The 27,713-nt window shown below is 37.2% G+C and overlaps 1 protein-coding gene across 2 annotated transcripts in view; it reads right to left on the reverse strand.

Moving 5' to 3' along the window:
* Positions 1-27,713, reverse strand: part of fto (FTO alpha-ketoglutarate dependent dioxygenase) — a gene marked incomplete at both ends in the record, with an annotated part of 136,342 nt that overhangs the window by 69,307 nt on the left and 39,322 nt on the right. For both annotated transcript variants that reach the window (XM_084108873.1, XM_084108872.1), the window contains 2 exons: positions 8,893-9,017; positions 25,585-25,704. In XM_084108873.1, coding sequence (XP_083964999.1) covers positions 8,893-9,017; positions 25,585-25,704 — 245 coding nt within the window. The remainder of the gene's footprint in view (positions 1-8,892; positions 9,018-25,584; positions 25,705-27,713) is intronic.

The following is a 27,713-nucleotide window of genomic DNA, read 5'->3' on the forward strand; positions in this document are numbered from 1 at the left end:
TCAAAAGTTTGCAGTCAGTAAAATGTTTTTTAATGTTTTGAAACATTATTCTGCATAAATTCTGCATTAATTATCGAATTTACATTGTGAAATATTATAACACATTATTTTTACATTTTTAAATTTTATATTGTAATAAATTAAAAAAATGTAGTTTATTCTTGACTTTTGATTTTTAATTTAATGCATTCTTGCTGAATAGTCTTACTGGCCCCATACTTTTTGAATAGTAGCATAGGTGAATAGCGACTTAATGAGATGACTTATGAGATGACTATGAAGACCTCTAAAATTGCAAACAAGTCATATTCATCTTGTATTTTGTTTTGTTTTTTGTCATTTATGGAGGTTGTCAACCCCTATCCACTATTCACTTTCACTGTAAGAACATACTGCCAAACATTTCGCCAAACAAACTGTTTTCGATTTACAAATTACAAATGTATACAAAGTAATACAAATTACATGAGTGTGAGTAAATAATGAAAGAATTTTAATTCTTTTTGGGTGAACTCTCACCTTTAGGCCTATCATTGTCCCTATTCTAAAATAGCCAAACCAATCATTCTAAAAGTTTAGCAGTTGTCACTGTGAAGAGTGATTGAGTGATTTTAGTGCGTCAAAGTGTTTCAGCAGCCATTAAAAGTGCATTCCCAACCAGCAAAGCTCCAGATTCTTGCTCACATATTCTCACTCCATTCGTTTGCTTTAGTTTGGGCTGTTTTTGGCTTTTTCTACAATGCAGTAATGTTGCGCCGCTCTGGTTAGCCTCACACGTTTCTCTGTCTCTCTTTCCATATAAAATCAATGTTTAATAGCAGAGTGCACAACTGTTTGCCGGGGCCCCAAATTTCTGCGGTGCTCATAATTGCATCAAGCACGGCAAACCGTTTACCATCGCTGCAAAAAGCATAATTATGCGATGCTGTTTTATTAAGCCAAGTGAGCAATTAAAACGAAAAGCAATTTCTCTTTTTTAATGGCGTTCTCCCCTCTCATTTGGATGCATCCGAGAAATGTTAGTTTTACACGGGGAGGCAACTTGCTGAATCATGTCCTCTGGTATACTGTTGTTTCGAGTTTGGTCACATAATGAAGCCTTCCATGTGCCGAGAAACAGGCCTCATCCTCCCAGCTATTAGGATGCCACATGTGTTCACCAGTGTGCATGTGTACATTTGGGTGTAATCCCTTGTACTTGTTTGCATTTGTTCACCGCAAACATATGAGCAAAGAAACAAATAAGACTTACTTTTCCTTCCCACAAACAAATATAATAAGAACGACATTCCAGTGTGTACTGGCGTCCCCCCAAATCCAAGCGGTTCGCAGAGTGGGTCGCTGCATGTACTCTCCAATCCTGACAACCGCAGGCATCTGAGAGAGGGCATACAAGCGGGACGGCAGCCGTGGTGGGTATGTCACGCATAGCTTTATGATTGCTAAACAGCGGTTTAGGCGTATCGGAGTAATTTCTCAAACTCTCAGACACTCGTTCTACTGGTAATCACACATCGCATGCACGTCGCAAGGGAGGGACCACACATGTTTGTTTCGATAAAGACAGACAAATTAGATGACAGCTTTTAAGCCCAACCATCAGTTTCACACTAATTACAGCCCTGCCGATGATGAAAGAAACACACCCAGACGCACACAAATAAATTTGTTACATCTCCGAGCGTTGAGAGTAAACGCTCAAGTAGGAGAATGTGTGTGTGTGTGTGTGTGTGTGTGTGTGTGTGTTTACTGAGAGCAAGTCCAGGTGTTTGCCCGTGAGCACCAGAGCCTTCGGTTTAACACGTAAGAAGCTCTAGACAGCAATCCTAAAACACAGGCCCTAAGAAAAACCACACTGCGCCATCATTCGGCTCATTACAGTTGTGTGTGTACTGGCAGACAAACACACACACACACAAACACGGTTCTGTTAATTAAACAGATGAGTCTGCAAGAGCAAACGGCATCAAACCCTCGAGCATAGCTGTGTGTGTGCATGATATCTCCATCCTTACAAACTGTAAAGGTCTCCCCAGCATCAGAGCTGTCATGTGCATGGTGAGCCTGTCCGTTCTCATTGAAGATAGACGTTAACGGTCTCTTTCCCTCCACTCGGGGACAGCAGCTCTATTGTTTGTCCCCTGTCAGACCCTGGTGGGAGGGACACAGTCACTGCTGGGACAAAAGATACGCCGCACGATTGACAGCTATGGAGACACCCCGTTCCTCATGAGACGACAACCGGTGAAGTGAATTTGTGTGCCTATGAAAGTGAGACTGAGGAATGAAGACAGAGAGAGAACCAACTGTGAATGTGTTAATATGTCTGGTACATTCAGTGCTCGGGAATGTTACTTTTAAAAGAATAGTTATTGTGTTAACTCCTAAAAAAAAAACATGTAGACTGTAACTTAAAGAACTAAAACTAAACTTTTTTTTTTTTTATGACAAAAGCACATCAATATCTAAACCTTAAATTAAAAAGCAAACTGAAAATATAAAAATAAAAGCTAACTCAATTATTAATAAGGTACTACATAAAAATACTAAAATAACACTGGTAATATAAAAACAACGTAAATTAAATTTAAATTAAATAATAATAATAATAATAATTATTAAAATAGTCATTATAGTTTTATGATTAAGAATGAACACATTGTCCAATGGAATGGATTTGGGTAGGAAGGAGAATAAAATGATGCATGAGGACATGACCTTGCACGACAGCAGCACTTGCTTGTAGAAACGGTCACATAAGATTACTAGAGTATGTTATGATGAAAAGAAAGACCTATCAAATAAAACAGTGCACATTACTTATTTAACAAAGTAACTTGGATATTATAGTGTTAAAGGGGTCCTTGTGCTTTTCCATTTTTTCAACTTTAGCATAAAATGGATCTGCAAGGTTACAAAGCTCAAAGTCCACTCCAAAGGAAGATATTTTATTTAACAGAATGCACTTTCCAAGAACCACAACGAACAACTCGTTTGGACTACAACGTGTTTTTTTCCGGGCTTTGTGAAGTCACAATGATACTAATTTAAATAATCCCCGCCCACAGAATACGCAGAAAAGGGGACAAGGCCTGGTTGAGCTGTATTAGAGAAGACCGTGTTGTCAAAAAAACACTGTTTTTCCACCCGTTTCCAAAACTCCTTTGTTTGACCTTCCTAAGGCTGATGAAATTAGAGTAAACAAAGGGCAAAGTTTTGCCTCAGCTCACCTGCTAGCCAACATGAGTGTTGATATAGTGTTTACTGTAGCTTTTGTAAGACTGTTCACCCCCCTTAGGAAAATTAACCATGGTTTTGTGATCGATTACTGTTTGTATTACCATAGTTTCCCAACAAATATCATAATTAAATGGTGTATAACATTGTATCTAAAATGTATTAAAAAAATTATAAGAAAAAAAAAAAAACATACCACTCTAAAACATCCTGTGAAATCTGTGCTTGCAAAGTCTGTGCATGAAATCTTGTTTGTTAACATTCTTAAGTCTGAATCAGGCTTGAATTGGTTAGAAATTGATGTCATCCTTATATTTACATCTGAGTAGAGCTTGCGGCTATGGTAAGGGGTGTAACATTTCCCGAACACATGCGAACCGGTGCCAATCACAACACACTAGGCCAGCTAACCAATCACCGCATATTTCGTATTTCGGAAGGAGGGGCTTCATCTAAACAGGAAATAAACTGCGTTCGGGCCTTTGTGCTGTAATACGTAAAATATTGTTTTTTGAACAATCAAGCATCAAAGCATATTCTAGAACACTCCAAAAACAAAATCAAGACCTTGTAAAAAGGCAAAATAGCACCCCTTTAATTCAAAAAGTAACATGTTAATAATGTTTTTATTCCTCTAAAACAAGCTAATTAAGTAATAAGCGTTACTCGTAATGCAGTAACACTGGCCGCATTTGTACTGCCAAAGCAGAGGTTAGTTAGCAATCATGTTTGTCTGTGTGTGTAATGTTTGGTGTTTGATGTTCTAGTCTGTGGAGAAACTTCTGCTTGCCCTCTGAACCCCATGACCCTCCAGTGTGTTTGTGAGTGTGCGATGACAGCCTGTGGCATTTCTGTTCAGAAGGTTTCCACCCAGGTGAAGTACGAGAGGTCACAACACATTCAAGATACTGAGACACTCACAGAAATACAGACATTCAGAGCCTGAGGTCAGAGGTCACGCACTGAGGGTGAGTGATGAGGGCAGCTGCGACCTCCAGGATGCAACACTTATGCGGTCAAATGCAAACAAACATTTGCCACAATGTGCGTATTCACTCAAAGCACCTACGAATGATTACCTCAATTAAAATATTTTGCTAATACTTTATAAAGATCCAAGTACCACTAGTTAATGCATAAGTAATAATACTTTTACAGCCTGAAAATTCTGAATTTCAACAATAATTTAATTGTAATAATTATTGTAATTTAACTACACTAATTTTAAGCAGCACAAACGTTTTCAAACGCATATTAGAATGATTGCTGAAGGATCATGTGACACTGAAGACTGGAGAAATTGTGCTGAAAATTCAGCTTTACCATCACAGGAATAAATTACATTTTGAAATATATTATCATAGAAAACAGTTATTTTAAATTGTAATAATATTTCACACTATTTCTGTTTATACAGCCTTTTCAATCAAAAGCGACTTTTTCGAAAACATTTAAAAATATTACATGTGTATGTAATGTATTGTGCAAAAGTATATTTATAAATGAACATTAACCTAGTAGTAAAAATGTTGCAGTTCAAATTTTAGTTACATATTACATACATTTCAAAATAACACAAGGAAATAAAACCAGAAAGCAGATTAACTAGTCTTTAGAAGTTCATAAATCTTTTTTGATTTAAAATGATTAATAACTCTAGCCTTTAATAAAGTCACTCGCCCGTCCAAGTACATGATCTCCTGCTCTTTTTGTCAATGAAAAACTGTTTTTGGATGACCTACATGCTTTAGTAAATGATGCCCTAAATCTGCCCTGTCCACTTAAACCTGATAGACATCTTTTGTATCTGGAGGAGGGTGAGTTCATTTTTTCACTATCAGATGTACAGTATGAACGGACTCTCTCTCTCTCTCTCTCTCTCTCTCTCTCTCTCTCTGTTTCACAGAGTTCAACACTACTCGTGCACACAAATGCACACTTCATCTTATTCCACTTACACCTCTCTTATTGCTCCATTTTTCACTCTATCACTTTCCAAAACTAAGCGATACTGCAAGAAAACAAAAGACAGAATAAGCAAAAACACAGAGATGGAGATGAAAAGGAAAAGAAGGGAAATATGAGGGAGAGCGAGGCTGAAAGAAAGGGAGTGTGTGGGGGGGGGAGACAGATGGGCATTTTCAGAGATCATTTATCAAACTCAGGCCCGTTCAATCCCCTCCCCTCTCCCAAACCCCCATGTAATTCAGTAATCATTTTCATTATCATATAATGACCTTACAAAGCCTACAGCAGTTAGCACGGTCACTACAAACCACACAGCTGTTCCCGGCACTGCCCCCTTCATCACCTCCCAAACACGCAATCTGCCCAGCGCAGGAATGGACTGTGACCCCTGCAGAGGTCAACGGAGGGATGTAGATGTGACAGGAGTTGTACGATCTACCTGAGCAAGGTCGGTTCTATCTGAGCGTGTGTTCACATGTGTACTTTTAACGTAAACTCGTATTGCAGCGTGTCTATGCAGGCATAAAGGGTGTGAGATCAATGGTTTTGACCCACAACACATGGATGAAACAAAACCACAAGGTCGAACCCTTTCATCTGCCAATGCAAATGAATCTCTAAAAGGTCTTCCTTCTGTTAGTGTTTGATTTTGACCTATGAAAGCTACAACATTTTTAAGAGCAAATCATTTCAGAATATTCCAAATGCACAGATGGATATGCATATATGGTCCCATTTACAACTGGCATTAACATGCATTGATGCATTGCACTTACACCTTTATTATAACAGAGCTTGACCAGGGAGCCTCAGAATCACTTCAAAGTATTTAAATTAAGAAATTATGGTCACATTTTATATTAGGCATCTTTAACTACTTGCATCACACAATAAGTATTATTATTATTTACATTGTATTCACATTGTATTGAACAACACTTTTGCTCCTATTAAGGTGGGATATGGGTAAGGTTTGGGACAGGTTTAGTGGTATGGGTAGGTTAAAGGGTGGGTTAAGATTTAAGGGAATAGTCAACATGTACAGAACTTAGTAATTACATCTGTAAAAGGATTAAATGTTAGTACTGTACACAGTAGTTCAAGACACCAAATATAAAGTGGGACCGAAATTTTTACTGATATGTATATTAAAATAACCAAACTTTAATCTAAATCTAAATGCCAAAATTATAATTACAGCAGAAATACCAAAAATAGACAAGCATATACTGGGGAGCCTTTGACTTTTGTCATGGAGAATGGGGACTTTGAGACAAAAAGGCTGAGAACCACTGCAGTAGAAATATAGATCCAATCAGTTTGCATGAGCCACTATGTTAATGGCCACATTTCATTTACTGAATATTAAACAATAAATATAAATGCCTCACACATCGGAAAAAAAGGGTATCATCATAAGATATCAACTAATGTTACAGATTTTTTTCTTTGCTGATTATTTACCAGATTTCTAATTCAAAATGGTGTCATTTTAACAGATAAAACGGTGTCTGGTCTTACATTTTCCTTTTTTCCAAGCATTCCCACAGTAAAGGAAATGAGATTCCAAGTGTCATCCAGTGCAAAAAAATGAAAAAGAAATGCAAAATCATTAAAAAGAAAAAGACAAAAACATCCAAAACACAAGTCAAGAAATCCTTAAATGCCCTGCTTTGGATAAAAGCATCTGCCAAATTAATCAATTTAATGTGTGCATGGTAATAAACATGCAGAGTATCCAACTGTATCTGTTCAACATTGCAAGAGCCAAAATGTTTGGAGGTGACCTGCATGAGTGCATCAGGTAAGTTAATAAGCCGAGTACCCATAAGTCAACGGGAGGAGCCTACAGTCACATTTAGCATCTCTGTCCCTCAGGGTAACTTCAGATAGCTGAAAGCAGGTCCAGAGGCCCCACAGTCTGCAACAATCAAACTACTGTTTAAGAAAGCAAATGTCTGTAAGACAATAAAAGCCTTAATCAATCAGCCCGCTGTGCTTATGTTTATGAGCCTGTAGCGCCAACCATCCATCATTTGGTTTTTACCACTCAAAACACAGACGGAGAGACAAAAGAATGGCATAATGTGAGGAGCGGGCCTGCTGCATACTAAATTAATAAAACAATTGCAGCCTTTCACGACAAAATAAGCAACATGATTTAGCACACTGCTCCGAGAAGTTTCTTTTCAAGAGGACTGGTCAGAAATTAATGTTTGTGTTCAGCGCTGTGAGTCATGATAGTTGTTATAACAGTCTGTCATGGTAATAGTACAAATACATCACCGCATTCAGGTGAGTGGAGCACGGCGTACAACGTTCACTTTATCAGCTCATGTCGGAGGAGATATTATCAGCTATGAGTTCATTTTTGTCTTAACAGCGTCTTAACCTTAGCCCAAGCTATCTGCCTTCCCTCCCTAAATGCGATTTGTTGACAGCCACTTTACAGACCTGTGCCTGATGTTTCGAAGAGTGACGTTATCTCGCTCCAGAAGGGGGGCAGGAAGTGATAGTGGAAAGGGATGAGTTCAAACACATTGCAGTGTGTGCACACAGAGGAGTGAAGGTAGCTTTATCTGCTCCGACTGATGAAATAAACTTCCGTGCGTGTGATGCAGCGTGCAAATGTGTAAGTTGTACAGGTTAGTGTGTGTGTAATCACTCGGTTTCTTCAGCTCTGAGATTAATCTCCTTTTCAATATTTTTAAATAAATAAAATAATAAATAGAGATTTAAAAACACACTACCGCTCAAAAGTTTTGGGCCGGTACGATTTTTGAAAGTCTCTTATGCTCAGCAAAGCTGTATTCATTTGATCAAAAACACAGTAAAACAGTAATATTGAGTACTCTTTCAGAAGATGTGTCACAGCGCCCCTACCATATAACAGTGAAAACACGGAAAGACAGAACTTTCCGTCAATGGCGGGGAAAGAGTTAAATAAAGGGGATAAGTTAACAACAAGAACAACAACAAAACCTAATTAACTAAAAAAAAAAAAAAAAATCATGATGTAAAAGAAACATGCTTAATGACTACACCGTACCATACATGGCTAAAAGTGTGTGCGTGTGTCCCCGACGCTGTCATGACAAATGAACCATGGGCTGGTCTGTAGTTTTCATCGTCTGATTTAAGAATGCAGTTTCAGCACAACATCAACACTGTTTACAGGTACCAGCAGGCCTGGGCATCACTCCGGGGTTAAAGAGAGGGGCCACTTTACAGAAACAAGAGGACAGGGAGGAGCCCTTAATGTTGTAAAGGTTAAGACGCAACTTCAATAGGGAAATTCAGTTGTTTCAGGCCTTACCAACTAATGGTCTGATCTGAATAATGACAGATTACCACACACACGAGCATATACACACACACACACACAGTGGTCTGTGGGGAAATAATAAAGAAAAGACAAAAATGGTGTGTGTGCTATGTGTTGGTATGCATATCTGTGTGCGTAAGGCTGGTTCTCTCTGTTATCGGAACAAATGGGTTATGTCTCTCAGTCACTCTTATCTCAGAGGAAGGAAGTCAATGGGCTATCAGCACGTGTGTATGCGTGTGTTTGTGTGAACTCTCTCAGCCTGAAGGATTGTCCTGAATAAAAAAAAAAAAGTCCTTTCTTCTATACAATTCACTGAAGATGTGGCATTAAACACAAGAGTTTAGCACATGGGCACATACCTGTCCCTCCATGTCTGTCTGTGCTGCTGTCTGTCCGTCAGGGCGTTCAGCAAGATGTCTGCAATCTCTCTTCTGTTCTCCTGTGTCGTGTTCTCATCCTCAACCACAGCCAAAAGCAGCTCAGTCTGGAAACAAACAACAATGACACAAGGTCAGTTTCAGTCAGTCAATTATTACATATTCACAGCAATTTAACACTAAACGCTACCGTTCGGTAAAGTTTGGGGTCAGTACGATTGTTTTTTAGGTTTTTTTTATAATGTAATTATTATTTTTTGTTCTGCACCAAAAACAATAGTAATCTACCATTTCCTACCCATCTCATAATAAATTGACAGAATATTAACAAGTGAATATTCGTCTTATGACTGGCACAAATATGGTAACATAAAACCACATTAGGGTTACAAAGTAGTTCTGGCTCTTAAAAGATCCCTGAGAATCCTCAGTAGAAATACAACCACTCTTATCTTGAAATAAAGGAAATAAAAGGAATCAAGCTTTACTACCAATCCCATAGACAAGCTCTTATCCAGTGCTTAAACAAATCAATATACATTCATTCCCTTCATGTCAGAGGTCAAATCTATGCTTTATTTATGCTGCAGGTCTCCATTTTACAAACACTGCTGGTTAAGCCAGAATCAGAAACAGAAGGACAAAATTATATTTGCTTTTCAACAACGTCTCTGTGTACATTACTTTTTTAATGCAATAATATATAAACATTTTTAAATATACACTACAACATTTCAAAAGTTTGGGGATGGTAAGATTTATTTGTTTTTTGAATGAAGTCTCTTATGCTCACCAATTTGGTAACCATTTAATTATAATTAACCATATAATTATTTATAACCATTTATTTTATCAAAAACACAGTAAAAACGGTTTAAAATAACTGATTTCTATTTTAATACATATTAAAATATAATTTATTCCTGTGATGTCAAAACTGAATTTCCAGAATCATTACTTCAGTCTTCAGGGTCAGACATGATCCTTCAGAAATCATTCTAATATGCTGATTTCTTATTATTATCAATGTTGTGCTGTTTAATATTTGTGTGGAAACTGTGATCCATTTTTTCAGTATTCTTTAATAAAAGGTTTAAATAATGCAGCATTTATTTTATCTTTTGTAACATTGTAAATGTTTGTGCTGCCACTGTTGACCTATTTAGTGCATCCTTACTGAAAATGTATTTGAAAAAAAGATACTGGAAAAGTTGGGGAACACAGTCTGACCCCATAAAGAGAGGCCAATATGTTCAATGAAAACCAGAAGTAGAATTTGAAGTTCAATTAGTTGACTGAAGACAAAGTTCTCCACACCTCCTATGACCATAGAAAATGAGTAATAGTATCCAGCTAACTTAGGACACAGAAAAAACAATACTTATAGGCATATGGAAGATCAGTTGACATCATTTCTACGGGTTTTGATAGGTTAAATCCTGGGACACACCAATCCGACTTCAAAGAACTAGCGGTGATGGAAACCGATGGTGTTGTTGCCTTGCGTCAGCTGCATCTGGACCAAAAAGTTGCGCTATAGTTCTGTTATATACGCAGATATAAAAAACAAAGCACTGCTTGCTTACCATTTTGAATATCAGTTTTGTTGATAACTTTCTTCATTTTAAGCGGCTCATGTTGTTATGAAAATATTCGTGTTTTGGAATGCTCGGGGAGGATAACATTAGATCAGCCTGTCTGTGCCGTCTTGACTTATTCTATTTCATAACTTTCGCTTTAATTCTCGTGCACAGACTCGTTTGCTAAACTGAACATCCAATCAGAGTTCCCACACTCACTGACGGCCCGACGCCGATTCAACATACTGAATCGAGCAAACTGCTGCCGACATGAGCCAGACGAGAGCCGACGTGTGGAACACACCCAAAAACTAGCCCAAGAGAAACTTGCAAATAACAGACGGTTATTTTTTAAAGAATATATCTGTGACATTATATACCAAAGTTCTCATTCGTAAGCAACTATCATAAGGATCAGAGGAGAGTTAGAATTCCCAAAAGGGCATTTCTCATCTGGGTGACTGTTGATTTCTCCTGGAAACCATTCCTTTAGCATGATCACATTCATAAACAACCCCTGCGAACATACCACTAAAACATAGGCGAGATCCTTTCATGGCTGAGACACACCACAACCACATCACTGGGCAGAAAAATACATCCACGCAGAGCAAACTTGAGCGATATAAACAGAAGTTTGTGCTGTAAATGGTGCTGAAACACTAAAGAATAACAATTGGCACTGTTACTGTATTCCTGACATGGGTCAGACCCTTAGTCATTTCTCAGATACCAAATAAAGACATTGTCTGTAACATTTATTACCAGGATATACTCAATAGATTTAAGAAACTATGATTTCCCATTCGTTCTAACAAAAGAGGAGTCGTTTGTAAATCCACCCCTTCAGTATTTAAAAATATAAAAAAGAAATATAAACATTATATATAAAAATATTTTTATACAATATTTTAAAGGTATCAGTTTTCTTTTCATTCATTGTAAAATGCCAAACTTTCCCTCTCTTGCTGTCTTCCTCAGTAGCAGGAGCTAAAATGATTGACAGGTGAGAAAGCATACGCAAAAAGTGCTCTCAGCGTTGGTTCACCTCAACTGTTTCACAGCGATCTCCTTTTCTTTATTTCTTTTCATCCCTCGTTCATCCGTGAGACAGCACTTCTGTCTCTCACTAAAGCATTACCTGTCAGCGGTCGTTACCTGTTAGAGTCATCCTGTCTAAGAAAGCGCTGGGTGAAAGAGTCTGCCAAGACTAACTCTGGCTATGGGGTCACAAGGTCAGTTGAATCACATCAGACTAAACATAGATCACACAACAACAGTGACTCATGATCGTCTGTGTGTGTGTGTGTGTGTGAGAGAGAGACTATGTGTTATGTGTTTACAAGGTGGGTTGATGAGAGAAATTTACACAACCAACTTACGTTTACCACCCAATATATGCTCACCTTATCTGTGTGTGTGCCCTTGTTTACCCCTGAATGACGGTAGCTGTCGTCAGCTGGGTGATGTTGTGCAGTGCTCCTGGGTTCAGGACCACAGTGAAGAGGGTGAGACAGAGGGCAAGTGACTAACAGAGGCGGCTGTGTGTATTTGTACAAGGAAACACACTTCGGGTTACCCCACACTAACAGAGGGGAAGTATAAACACTGCACATGCACACTCACCAGGACTAGGTGGCAGGTACACCGGCCAACCAATAGCAGAAAGGCCATCCAAAATACCTACAGAAACCTGAACAGCTAGCGTCAGACAGGAGACAGTAAGATAACGTATGACATGAGAACTTAAAGGGTTAGTTCACCCAAAATGAAAATTCTGTCAGTAATTACTCACCCTCATGTTGTTCCAACCCCGTAAGACCTTCGTTCATCTTCGGAACACAAATTAAGATATTTTTGATTATATACTATATTATATTAACTATATTAACAATGTCTTTAATGCATTTTCTGGGCCAGCAAGTTATAATGTCTTTAGAAGCCTATGGAGGAGTGAGCCAGCTCTCAGATTTAATCAAAAATATCTTAATTTGTGTTCCGAAGATGAACGAAGGTCTTACGGGGTTGGAACAACATAAGGGTAATTACTGACAGAATTTTCATTTTTGGGTGAACTAAGCCTTTAAAACGCATAGCAGCCAGGGGGCATTCTATAGAAAACCTACGTTTGACAAAACACACACAGCTAGACTGTATTTTATGTAAGGGATAATGTATCCGCTTCACGTCGGGGTCCCGTTCAGCCTGTCGGGGTTGTTATTCGCTATAACAACCTCCTCGATATACATTATCCCGCTTATTACATGGCTACCTACAAAATAAATAAATAATTTGACACAAAATATTGATTTAAAAAGGAGCTTATTGATTTAAAATTGCTTATTGCGTATTGCTTCCGCTAAAGAAAATAGTCTGTTCCGCGTCCATAGCAACGCTCTGTTTTTCATGGCAACGGTGTGTTATCAAGAAATAACAGACCGCATTCTACACTGGAATTCAACCAAGCCATGTAATAAGACTTTGTAAAACATAGGCAATGTGATAAAACACAAGATAAAGAAATGTTCATTTACATTTACGTAATTTTCATTTAAGTCAGCAGGTTTTTCTGTTTAATGGACAGATGTGATGGACATTAGTGTGTGTGGAATTTCAGCATTTATGTATCAATTAATGAAGGTGTATGTTTTCATACAGTCATAGATCATTTTAAATCTCAAGCGCATTAAACTTATTTCTTAAATGGAGAGTTCACACAAAATGAATCATTTACTCACCCTGATATCATTTTAAAACTTTATAAATGTCGGGGCTTTTTTTTTTTTTTTTTTTTTTTGGAAATCGGATTAGTTACCAACATTCTTTAAAATATCCCTTTTTTTTCTCCACAGAATAAAGAATGTCATACAGGTCTGGGACAACATGTACTGATATGAAATCCATAGCATTAGACATAAACGTCATCTACAAACAAATGATGCAGGCTTTACTTGAAACTAACTCTGAATAAGAAGTATTCATGAAACAGTAGGTGTATAATATTTCTTCCGATAAGATTCTGAGCCGATGGGCGATTTACTATCCCATGAGGCCACAGGAGACAAGTATTCAGTGTTGAGGAACAGTGACACAACTGGCATTGTAGGCCACATGACAGTGGTAAGTTCTGGCAACATGGCGCATACGAAATGTCTGGATTGTATTCAAACTATACACATGAACTTTAATACCAATATAAAACACTTCAACAGTGAAGCAAATTCTTCTTCAAATGCAGTACATACTCTGACCATGAATTCGAAGTCAACTATGTTTTAGTAGATTTATTAAGTCAGCAGAGTAAGTAACCAAAGGTGTACAGTAATCACACCATCTATGAACTACGGCACCATCTATATTCCAGTGCTGTTTGACAACCAAAAAATAAGTTTGAATACATTTTGTCTTCATTGTTAAATTGTTTGGGGCCTTCTGTGCTCATGCACAGACACATTTCTCACTATCTGTTGTTGGTGGGACATGTTTTTGGGGGAGTTCTGTTATGTCCGGGACAGATGGTCCTCACCCCAGTCGATGTACTGAAGCACTGTAAGGGTACAACTACAGCAGAGCACTATGAAGACTGAATCACACGTCATGTTAAAAGTATAGAGCAGAGACAATATATACGTGTGTGTGTGTGTGTGTGTGTGTGTGTGTGTGTGTGTGTGTGTGTGTGTGTGTGTGTGTGTGTGTGTGTGTGTGTGTGTGTGTGTGTGAGAGAGAGAGAGATTGAGAGTTTGGCCTTTCAGCCACATTGACCCTCTGATCTCTCTGAGGCTCATCAATTACCTCTCCCCTCAGAGCCAGCACGCTGAGAGAATGGATTATATGAAGTGTAAAACATTAGAAAAATGTGTTCACAACATCACAGCAATGTGTCCGAGGACAGAGGAGGGGACAGATAATAGAAACCCAGCTGCTGAAGAGTCATACGCAACAAGTGAGAGCGTTTGAAGGCATTGTGGGGCAGCTCTGTGGGCCACAGGCTTTTGTGCTGGGGATTGTGAGTCCTCTAGCCAAAGGCAACTGGACATATGCTTTTTGCTTGAGCTAATGAGGCAAAGGCTAAAAGCTTTGTGATTTTTTTTCTTTCTCTGCCTCAGTTAGTCTCTCTCTCTCTGTCAGTCTCTCTTAGGTGGGAAAGTTTTAAAAAGGCGACTACTAACCAAAAGCACTTGATAACATCTCCAAACGCCAAATCTGCTGCCTAATGTGTCTAGAGATTGAGAGTTTAATGATTCTACCATTTTTGCAGTATGTAATATGACCTTCAGAGATCTTACAGACATGCAGAGCAGTTCCATTAAAAAAAAAAAAAAACTCAAATATATTCAGTGATTACAAAAAAAAAGTGACACACAAAGCACAAGTTAGCACTGATAATAATAAACAGTATGACTAGAAAAACACTTTACTAATAAATCAAATAAATGTATTGTGGTAATATCATGTTTATGGAAAAATGTTGTACCTTGAAGTACCTTGGAAAACCATGGTACATAAAAAAAAAAAAGAAGTAATTTAGTAACATGATATATAAAAGCATCATGGACTTATCTGCGATCAATGTTTCATAGCCATTACATTAAATATGTAGTTTTCACAAAAATATTAAGCAGCACAACTCTTAAACATTGCTAATAATAAGAAATGTTGAGCAGCAAATCAGCACATTAGAATGATTTGTGAGGATCGTGTGACACTGAAGAGTAATGGCTGCTGGAAATGCAGCTTTGCACAAATGTCTTTAAAATACTTTTGCTGTTCTCAAAGCTCTGTCTCTTGAATGTATCACTTTCGTTGTGACTTCATACCCACTTCCACTCTCTGTCATATACACATATGCCTCATCTCTCTCCACCTCCATCTCCTTCTGGATCAGCCTGCTGATTGGAGATTAGAGATTAGCATCTTGTACCCACGTTTCTCCTGCCAGTGAAAGCTTTTGGCAGTGGGAGCGAGGCCAAAACCTTACTCTCTCCTCACTCCACACAGATTCATTTTCAGCACTTAAAGAATGTGAACTCTAGGCAGAGATTATCATCACATAGACCTGAAGCCATTTTCATTACATGTCTTTTTTCTACGGTGGCTGAAATGCGACATTGGGGAAAACGATTAACGTTGGCTAGCCGCTAAAAGAACGAAACCCAACCCAAGCTGTACCGACTACAATTTATGATGTTATAGGATACACTGTGTTGTGTAATTTATATGTCATCTAAATGCTGAAAATATCAGTAGTGAAGTGAATAAAGTAATATGCATCAGTGGTTTTGGGAAGCCTGAGGGCTCTTGTATAGCAGGACACATTTTTCCAGTGCATTAGTTATATATATATATATATATATATATATATATATATATATATATATATATATATATATATATATATATATATATATATATATGTATATGTATGAGTAAGTGTAACAAAAAAAAAAAAAAATTCTTTCCAAAATCTGATAGCTTAATACCTTTAGCTAGAATGCCTTAAGAAATATGTGCAAGAATCATTCGCTATGACATGTAAGTATGATATTAGTGGGTAAACGGATAGAAACAGACACATTGAGTACAACATAGGAAAGAGCAGAGAATAATGTTTTTCGCCCGTACAAGCAAAACCTATTCATAAAAGCCTAAAACCTTCTCATCATAAGGCATAAAGCCTGTTCATAATGCATTGGCTCATAACATAATGGCCTGGTTTCACAAACAAGGCTTAGATAAAGCCAGGAGTAGGCTTTTGTTAAATTAGGACATAGCTGTAATAAAGATGCCTTAGAAAAAAGAAAAAAAAAACATTACTGGTATGCATCTTGAGACAAAACAATGGTACTGACGTATTTTCAGATAGGTTGCTTTCAGTTAAGATAGCTCAAACATGCTTTTTAGTCTGGGACTAGACTTAAGCCTGTGAAATCGGGCAAATGTGAATTAATTCATTTTATCAGAAACACTTAAGCCTTTTAAAAATTTACCCATATTGATTTTATGATTAATACAGATACAGATGATATTTCCAACAACTACTCTATGATTACTATTTTTTTTTATTATTGTTTTATTTGTTTATAATAATAATAATAATAATAATAATAATAGTCTATTATAATAATATTAATTAATATTTTTTTACATTATTATACAAAGCTGCTGTGCAATCTAGAGGGTTATAATTTATTGACATCTTTGTTTTGATATGTCTAACTGAAGAGTATCTGTATGAAAATTGTAAATAAATAAACAAACCAAACAAAAAAGTATTCTTAAATCCATTATGATAATGTGGTGACACTACAATAAGGTCTCATTTTTAACAGTAGTTAATGAATTAACAAACAAACTAACAATGAGCAATATATTTTTACAGCATGTTTTAACCTTTGTTAATGTTAGTTTATAAAAATGTTTACAAAGCATATACTAATGTTAACAGATACAAATTTTGATTAAAAAAGTAGTAGTAAATGTTGAGATTAACATTAAGATTAATTAATGCAGAAGATGAATTGTTCATTCTTAGTTCATGTTAACTAATGTAGTTAACTAATGTTAACAAATGAAATCTTATTGTAAAGTGTTACCAATATGCATTATAGTCTTAAGAGTATACAAAAAGATATGACAGTAAAATGTTATGTTACTTTTCTGATATATATGATATATATTTCTGTTTTACCTCTGATGCCCATGAGCTTTATGGAGTCATTCTCAAAAGTATGACTCAAATTATGACTTAAATTAAAACTAATTTACACTCAGTACAATAAAAAATTGAAAAATAAAATCAAAGGCATTTTGTAACTCCTTAGATTTTTCCTGAGTTCTAAAGGTCCAACTGATTCCAAATCGAAGATCAGAAGGCTTGAAGCATTCGTGTGGGTTATCATTCAGATCCAATCTGCTACAATTTCAAGAGTCCTCGCCAATAACATGTGATTTGACTTTCTTGTGGTCAAGCCTGCTTCATTTTAGTGTAAGATGCTGAATTTGCTTTCTAATCCCAAAATCGTCTGCCACTTTCCACCGCACCATACTAAACAGCCAGAGAGAGAGAGAGAGAGAGAGAGAGAGAGAGAGAGAGAGAGAGAGAGAGAGAGAGAGAGAGAGAGAGAGAGAGAGACAGAACGGAAGAGAGTTGAAAGCGAGGGGATCATAACACATTTCTACAGGAACATTTCCCCTTGGAGAAGGAGAGAGTGTTTATTATCAAACACATCTGTGTCTATTCATCTCAGCCAGAGTGTCATCCCTCGCTCACAACTTCTGTCCAAACACAAACAAACAAACACAAAAACAAACACAAAGAGTGCAACTTCTGAGTATGCATCAGCCACCAGACTGCACTTCGGCGTAGCACATCTTCACACGGAGAGACACTCTCTCTCTCTCTCTCTCTGTGTCTCCTTTTATATCCTCTTCTTTCTCTCCCTTCTCTCCTAAAACCTCTCAAATTATCTGCAATATCTTCTTTATAATTCCTTTCTTTCTTTGTGATTTTTCAAGCGAATCCTACAATTTTACAGTGGCTTGGCATCAGGATCTCCCATTCTTCCCCTCATTGTTCTGAACCGTGGTTTAACTCGGTTAAGAGCCCCGACATGATAGCCAGCCTGGTGACTCTAAGGAATTAAAAGAAAGGATAGAGGAGAGAGCAGTGTAAATTTAGTTGACGAATATTATTCCGTCATCATTTTCGTCAATGACATTTTTTCCCTGACGAAAACTAAATGATAACTAAATAAAAACTAGTTTTAAATGGCAAAAACGATGACAAAAATAATCAGCAATTTTTTTTTTTTTTAGGAAGGGACAATTTGGGAAGAGAACTGATGTCGTGTATGGTAGATTTGAATACGTGCTGATCTACCCAGCGGGACATACGTTGGCATGCACTTGCTGCATGTATCATAAAACATTCAAAAATGTAAACATCTGAGAGAAAGAGGAGAGCAGACATATGGATAAATCTGAAAAAGTGTGATGACATAAAAGAGAGCTCAATTCAGTCCGGTTTTCTGTGCAGAAAGCTGCCTCTCAGACAGCACACGAGTACTGAATTGAGCTCTCTTTTGTGTATTTTCGCTCTTGAACGGACAAATACACAAAATTATGTCAAAATGTCAGTTTTGGTGAGTATTCACATAAACACAGTCAGTTATGTCTTAAGTGAACGTAAACAGTTGGGAGAACATCAGTGTGGATCCGTGCATTCGGACTTAAAGTGACAGCAGACTAATAAACCTGCTGCTGTCCATCATGTTAATCAAACAACAAACGGAAAAGAGAAAAATCACTCAATGCTCTTTACTGAATAACTTTAAAAGCTTTAATAAGAATTAATCTCTATTTCATTTATACAAATAAAGCTGTCTGCTTGAAATAATGAAGAATGTTGTATGCAAGTTACGTATCATTAATTAAAAAGACCATGTTCTTGTTTCTTTATGAGAAGTGGTTTAATTTAATTTTAAGATAAATGTTATATGTCACAGCAGTTAAATATGTGTCTGTATTGCATGTTCAAACCTTAATATCATTCATATTAAGAGGTAGATGTTTTCTACAGGAGCATATAATGAGTTTGTAATGCATCAATTAAGCATTTCTCTAAAATTTCCAATTAAACTAAACCCATCAAATTTTAGTCGACTAAATCTACTGTAGATTTAGTCGACTAAAATCTTATGGTATTTAGTCGACTAAAACTAGACTAAAACAATTCAGATGACTAAAATATGACTAAAACTAAATGGCATTTTAGTCAAAAGACTAAACTAAATCAAAATTTGTGGTCATAATTAACACTGGGAGAGAGACAGAAACATTAGCGATATACAAAGACGCATATCTACTAAATAAGGTCGGCCTCTACCTGACTGGCAGTAAACTGAGTTTTGTGCACAGCTGTGTTCCTCTGTAGAATTTAATGAAGCATATATGCGGTGTTTGTGTGTGTGTATCCACAGTAGTGATTAATCAGTCACAGTCTGCAATTCCAGATCTTATTCCTCTTTCTTCAGCCGCTTATCTTGCTGATCAAGGAGCGAGCCGGAAAAACTCCAGAGTAAATAAATAAACAAAGCACTTAATAAACCGAGAGTGTGAGGAGGGGTTTCAGGAGATAAGACAGATCAGGCATTATAAAGCACTTATTGGTTTTCCAAGAAAAATAAAAAAATCAACTTCAAAGAGTTCAGCGGCTGTCAGACAGCATCTGCTCCAGCACACGCCGAGTTCCACTCAACACCGGCAGAACAAGACTGAACCATCTGCACATAACCACACACCTGCACATGACAATACTATAAACTACACCCAGGCAGATTCTGCAGATCTTTTTCTTTTCCGCATTTTCTGGGCTGAAAATGGTGGAATTGTGTGGAAATGTATTTAAACAGTATAAATGTTAAATGAAGTACACTCTTATTTCTAACTGAAAACATAATCAAATGAGCAAAATAAGAACATATACATGGTCAAAGTTCCAAGCCTATTGAAATCTGTGGGGATATGAAACCATATGAATATGAAAACCATATAAAAACAAAACAATATTGCATACTAAAATAGCATGTATTTTGCTTACATTTCTTTTCAAGTTGACTGTTAATAGATCTGAAAGAATGTGGAAGTACAGGGTAAGAGCCTTAGCTTGTTTGGGGTCAGTACTTTTTTTTTTTTAAAGAAAGGAATAATTGTATTCATAGTTAATACATTTATAAATGTTACAAAAGATGAACAGTTCTCAAGTTTTTTTTATACGTAACGATATTAAATATGCATGTGAAAAAAAAGGGGGAAAAGGTATATCAAGGACTAAGGATCTTGTATAAACTGGGATTAAAACCAGACAAAATTGACATGAAGTCTGGCCTAGTCTGCAGCTTATTCTGGCAGCTTGTAAACTATCAACCAAACATCATGTCTAAAACATTTTACTCCACTAATCTGGCAACCATTGGTAAATCCAGTGATTAGTTACACCTCAAAATATTTTATCATCACAACGATAGATTCTTCAGCATTGTCGGTGGGATATAACACGCGTGCCGTTTTTGTCTGTTAGCCGATTGTGTTTAACTGGTCTGTTTGTGTAAAAAAAAAAAAAAAAAAAAATGGAAGAAAAATAAAAACATATCCGACAATATTTCTTCCTAAAGATTCCATCCCTGCCACCCAAAAACACACACACAGACCCACCAGTCTCCCTGCCTGCCGAAAGCTTCTGTAAAAGCTTCTGTATGCAGGTACAAAGCCAGCGACCACTCTCTCTCTCTCTCTCTCTCTCTGTAGGTAGAAAACACAAACACAGCCTGCAAGTGGCATATCAGTGCATGAAATTCTCTAAAGGGGTTTAAGTATTTACCCTCCCCACTATGACGGCCTGCAAAAATTCAGCTTACCCTGTTCAATAAGGACTTCAAAGGGAATCATAAATACCTTTTGCCCGCAAATTCTACTGTACAGTGTTTTTCTGCTCGCCCCCCTTTCCCTGCTTCTTTTCTTCCCATTTTTCCCCTCATTCTCCAATAAAAACCACCCCTTACTGTGAAATTTATTAGAAGCCTTTTATTTACAGTTTATGAGTATAATAAGAGAAATTGGGAGGTAATTTCTGATGTTATTTAAGCGGGCGAGCTGAAAGGAGAGACACAGGTAAATAGATCTGTGGTTCATTTTGATCTGACGAGAGACAACTGCTCAGAGAAAAACAAAGGCGAAAGAAATGGCCCGATCATGGGATCATGCCTTTGTTTTTGTGTTTGACTGCTGATTTTGAAAATACTCAAAAGATTTATTATGCAACATACGGTATTATTTGTATTATGTATATTATTTATACATATTATTATCATTATTTATATTATGATATATAGCTATTATCTAATGCAATATTTGAATATTTTTATTTCATATTAAGCAAAAACCTACAGTCACAAACAAAACACACGCATACACATGTATATGTATATGCATGTATATGATTGATCAACCCAGTATACACATACAATTTATAATGTATAACTGCCACATGATGCACAAATAAAAAAAATAAAAAAACTGAAAAGATCTACGTAGGGAAATCCACAGTGCGAAAGGCATTCTGGAATATTATTATGATGAAAATGCACAGCAAAGCCCTTACATTTATAATGTTTTACAAACTCATCAAATAAGTGAATAGAGATTAATTGCCCCGGTCGACCTTAAAATAATTATCAGAACGAGGCAGCTCTAAACTAGATGAAATTGATACACTTGAATAATTAGATCCTTGGCACTGACCTAGTGAAGTCAATAAAGGTTATTAAGGCCAATTGCTGTCTAAACGCATTAGAGACAGAGAGAAGCGCTCCGCACCACATCCAGCATTTCAGCGGCTATACGATAATCCCCTCACTGCGTCCGCCTCTCTCTCTCTCTCTCTCTCTCTCTCTCTCCGCTGCCCTCACACACATATACACCCCCTACCCTCAGACACACTAAACCAGATTGGATTCGCTTAACCTTTCAGTGGCTTTGATCAAATGAGCTCACACTGCAATAACATTTACATTGACCCTCACTCTCACTCTCTCGCTGGGGAGAGAGGTCTTTACCTTCCTGTCTGCCACACACACGCTCAGGCTAGGTCAATAACGTAATCAGATATCAATGGTGACCCCTGCAGTCATGATTGCTCGCTTTCTCTCGCTCGCTCGGTTTCTTTCATTGGACGGAGAGGATGAAATTATGAAACGGTCATTGTGCATGAATCGACAAACGCACACAAATAAAGACCAACACAAACACCAGCGAAAAGGAACAGAATATGCATCTAAACGGCTCACTGTTCACATAAACGCATAATAGTTTCTATTCAGACTGAAAGTAAATGTTTCAGCACACAATACTTGATGACGGTGTATGTGGAAGAAAGACAGAATAGATGCAGTTAGAGAGGAAAAAAGCTTTTTGATGTGACGCTCTGAGCGACAGAAGTGGAAAAAGTGACAAATTAGATTGTTAATAGACCTGTCTCACTCTCAGCCGTCTCACTCTCAGCCCTGAATTTAAAGAAAAGAATTTAAAAAATGCCTGGGTGGTATTTAAAATATTTTGCATATAGCCAACTATCTCTCCAGTGCCAGGATAGACAGACTGATAGAAGGAGAGAAAGAAAGTGTCACTGGTAAAAGCCTAAATAAATGTCAGTGGTGTATGAGGAGTACGATAGCTTCTCTGTAGGGACCCGACGTTCACCCAGTGTGTGTGTGAGAGAGAGGGAGAAATTGAGGAGAGGACCTGAGACCTGATGTTTGATAACATTTACCTCATCTTATCAGAGCACATTTAAATGGCTATCTTCATTCTTTTCTTACTTCTTTTCTATTTTCCACCATTTCTCCTATGTTGTTTCCATTAAGCAGTTCACATTAATTCATGAGGTACAGGTTGGAGAGAGAGAGAGAGAGAGAAAGGGGGGGAGAGACAGCCACAGAGAGAGGGAGAGAGAGACTTGTTTTATCAGGATGTCATTCAAATGGAGGGGTGAAAATTTGCATCACAACAGCCTGAAGAGCAAGAGAGGGAGACACAAGAAAAGAGAAAGAAGGAAAACGAAAGAGAAAAACCCCCATGGGAGAGGAGCGGTTTTAATAAACAGCAGGAAGAGGGTGAACACACAGAGAAACACACAGACCAGCCAACCCTGGACCTGCTCAGACTGCAGAAAAATCAAGAGAAGTGCAGGAAGGCCAACGAGACAATTCCCTAGAATCTAGATAAACACATGTCCCTGTTAAATGCCATGACTGTCTGTCGGAATCATACTTAAATGAATTTAAATCGGCCATGAAAATATCAGGAATTCAAATGAATATTTATTTTCAAAGCGCTTTCACATTCATGAGCGATTTATTCAAGCTCTAACAATCCTACAAATTTAATATTTGTACAACTAATAAAACGCAGAAAATAGCTTGATCAGGTTAAACTCAGGTAAAAGGAACCCACAATTTCAACATAAATAATATAAAAAAGAAAAAAATATAGTTAAAAAGGTCTTTAAATGTTTAGAATGAACATGGCAGATATTGTAATTTTTCTCCTTTTCCTCTCCTGTTCATTTATGACTTATTATGATTAACAAAATATATGATATAATGTGATAAATTAAAAGTTGTATTTTTATTTGCTTTTATTCTTGTGACAAATAATATATGCGCAGTAATATAACGTTAATTTATTTTTTAAAAACCTTCAATATTTCCAAAATATTAATCGAAACAAAAAAAGTATATGTATACATGTATATATATATATATGTGTGTGTATATATATATATATATATATATATATATATATATATATATATATATATATATGTATATGTATGTATATGTATGTATATGTATGTATGTATATATATATATATATATATATATATATATATATATATAATAAAATAGCCTCTAATTTTACATTTCACTTCAATGTATTGAAATTAAATAATTTCACATGGTATTTACAGACACAAAACTGTTCATCTTTGATGGGTGGATGTCAGCGCACTTAAATTGTGTTTCTGGACAGAAGGAGGACCGGTATCTCACAGTGAGCCTGAGACTGTCTCACCCCTGCATACACACACACACACACACACACATCGGCTAGCTCAAGAGCTGGTCCTTAGCCCCAGAAGCACATTAGATGTGATTACTGCTCAAAGAGCGAGAGACAGACAGACTATGATGATACAACAGTGCCCCCTACTGAAAGTAACTACAGCACTGAGAGCAGAGCTGTGTGCTCAACACATACACATACATATGGATCAAACATGTGTCAAACAGACAGCACTGATCAGCTGTGATCACCTAGATTTAAATAACCTCTGTATCCTCTCCAGCATCAGAGACTGGGGTCATCTGCAGGCAGAAGGGTGACTATGCGGACAGACAGTGTCCTGAAAAGATTCTGATGCTCCAGAAGGAAAAATTATGCTTTCATGTGAAGATCAAGGTCAATTGTACTTAATTTGTCTTCTGGGAAACATGCACGTATCTACTGTAGCTTGCGAAGGGCAGTACTAAATGAAAAAATATGACATTAAACAATTAGAAATATGTACACATCTTCGTCCAGTTTAAAAGTTTTCACCCCCGGCTCTTAATGCATTGTTTCTCCTTCTGGAGCATCAGTGAATGTTTGGACCTTCTGTAATAGTTTGAGTACCAGTCCCTCAGTTGTCCTCTGTAGGATTTTGAGATCCATCCTTAGACACTGTCACTGCTGTACAAAAGATGTAAGAAAACCAAAGAATTTGCAGCATCTGGAGGATTTTTCTGAAGAACATTGGGCAGTTTAAATGCTCAGGACAAACAAGGGACTCATAAAGAACCATCACACAAAAAAAAAAAAAAAAACACCCATGGATCATAACGAATTGAGTTCCCTTTCGCCTCTTCTTGAGCTTGAATATTTAAATTGGAAAGGCTTAATCTTTCCTGACGATGCAGTGCTGGCCCGTCAACTGTCCCAAGCGTCATTCACATTTGTTCACATTCATGTTCTCACAACAGTGCATTTTTAGAGTTCATAAAAATGTTACTGGCCAACTGGCGATTGACACCATTTCATATACTCTCATTTGCGCTTGGCGAGTGTTACTTTTAGGCCCCGTAAATAGCTTATTTTCTATATTCACCGCCCATTGACAGTTGTGAAATGAACCTTTTATTCTTGCAAAAAAAAAAAAAAAAAAGTAATGAAAAAGAGGATTAGGTTGGATGACTAAGTGGTGATGGTGTTAACACAGATTTCCTCCATGTCCCTGATTTTTGTCTTACGGCCAGCTACACAGCATATGAACACTTGTTTCACATTTACTACAAGGGTTGTGGATTTAAATATTGTAAAATGTGTTAAGCAGTACTGGGATTACAACACTGTAATGGTAGTTGAAAGCATAATCAAATTAGCCAAACTATTTCATAAACAAACTTGCACATGTACAGCTGAATGTCAGACGCTGAATTGAGCGGAAATCTGGGCACAGATTCTGTACAGGCCTGCTCACAGTTCATTCCATCACTCTTACCATTCGCTCCATTTCCTTCCAGTCTTTCTCCATCTGTTCCATGGGTTTAGTCCACCAGCTGCAGAATCGAGCGTAACGCCGGCCCTGGAACCAGTATTGCCTCAGCCATTCAAACTCAACCTGAAAGGAGCAACACAGGGTCAAAACGTTAAAGCAGCAGAGTGTCATTTCCACACCGCTAGAGACACCTAAAAAGAACTGCAAAAATTATTTTTAAAAAGGTTTCCCAAATCGGCATCTATGTCTGCCATTGTTTGGACAAACGGGTAGTTCTGGCCCAAACTCACACAATTGGTTGATCAACTGACACTACACACAGCTCAAACAATGTATTAAAAAAAAAAAGAGCCACAGTGTTTTTAAAGTTGTCCCTGCACATTAAATGGGATTTAACTAGAATTTATTTTTATTTCTTATACATCTGTTATGATTTATTGTATGTAAAACACGTTGAATTACTATTGTGTACTTAGAAATGTGCTACATATATAAACTTGCCTTACCTAAAAAAATAAATAAAATAATATTAATAATAATAAAAAAGATGCACTGACATTGAAATTCTAGCTGATCCATTAAGCTGGTAATTATTATCATTATTATAATTATTGTAATGTTATTGCTAATAAACATTACATGGTCTATTTTAATAAATATTAAATATTCTATAGAATATAATTCTATATATAAGTCTTTCTATAGAACATTATTTTATAGAATAGTCTACACTATTTTACATGTGTCCACATGTGAATCTAGACATCATAACATTTGAATTATAATATTCACTCACTCAACAACTAAGTAAAAAAAAAAATCAACCAATAAGTTATATTCTTTTGTGTCTGGAACCACCATTCATTACCGTAATCAGGCTGTTAGTACTATTGGTTTCTGAACACAAGGACCATTTAAAAAGGACCGAAAACAAACTCCAAAGCATTTTGAAAGGCTTTTGAAAACTAGGCCGGTGAAGTCCAGTCCTTGAACAAGAGGTCAAACCATAGCAAGCAGCTGACATCTACTTAACAATGTCTGAAAAAACAGCAGTCAGGTGTGTTTGATAGTCTGTAAAATGTGGTTGTTGGACAAAAATGTTTTGTGCTCCAGTCATTCTTCACTATCCAGCTCTCTGGCCTATGTGTACTGTATTACATCAGCATGCTCTGAAACAACAGCAATCCAGACGTCCATCCATTTATCAAACTCCATCCATCCATCAGTGGGCAATTTAGTAGCAGCAGAGGGGACTGTGTGCTAGTCACCTGAGTCAGTGAGGTGGGGAGATGGGGGAAGGGCATTTGTATGTGGCGGTGGGAGTGATTTTCAAAACTAAACACCCACGCTAAGGTCACACTAACAAGGGAACGCAAGTAGCCGCACATACACATACACAGATCCAGAACAAATCACACACACCCCTCTGTAACCGCATACATGCACAAGCCACTTGCTTTGTACTTGACATCTTTGCGTCTTCGAGTGCTGAAAAAGCAATAGGCCATTCAAAGAAATTCTCTCAGCAATCTCCTCTATGGAACAATGCTCACTTCTTATCTGATCAACAACCTTTTGTTTACCCTTTGTGGTCGTCTAAAGGGGTTTTTACTTTTTCCAATATTTTTGACGTGACTGGTTTGCGCACATTCCAGGATATCCAAGCAGAATACAGCCTACCTGGCTTTTCTTTTTTCTTGTACCTGAGGTTGCGATCTGCTATGAAAGCTTATGGCGTGCCATGGAATTCTGTTTTGACTGACCACCCAATGTTTAGCTGGATTGATCCTGACAAAGATCCCAGAGGGGCGGTCACAGTAATCTATAATTCTTCACTCAGTAGTGTTCATAAGCCTTTAAAGATACTATCAACGTGGGATTTGGAACTTTCTTGGTTAGGATTCCACCCAGACTGGGAAACAGTGTGGTCAAACCTTGACCTTACTTCTAAAAACCTTAGTCATCATGTACTTATTCATTTTAAGACTATCCATCGTTTCTACTACACACCTTACAAGCGATATCGCATGAAACTTATACCCAATCCATACTGCAGTTTCTGTAACACTGACGCCACTGGTACATTTCTACATATGTTTTGGGACTGTCCAATGACTCAACTATTCTGGAAG

This window comes from Abramis brama (genome assembly GCF_963993115.1).
Source record: "Abramis brama genome assembly, chromosome: 3".
Lineage (NCBI taxonomy): Eukaryota > Metazoa > Chordata > Actinopteri > Cypriniformes > Leuciscidae > Abramis > Abramis brama.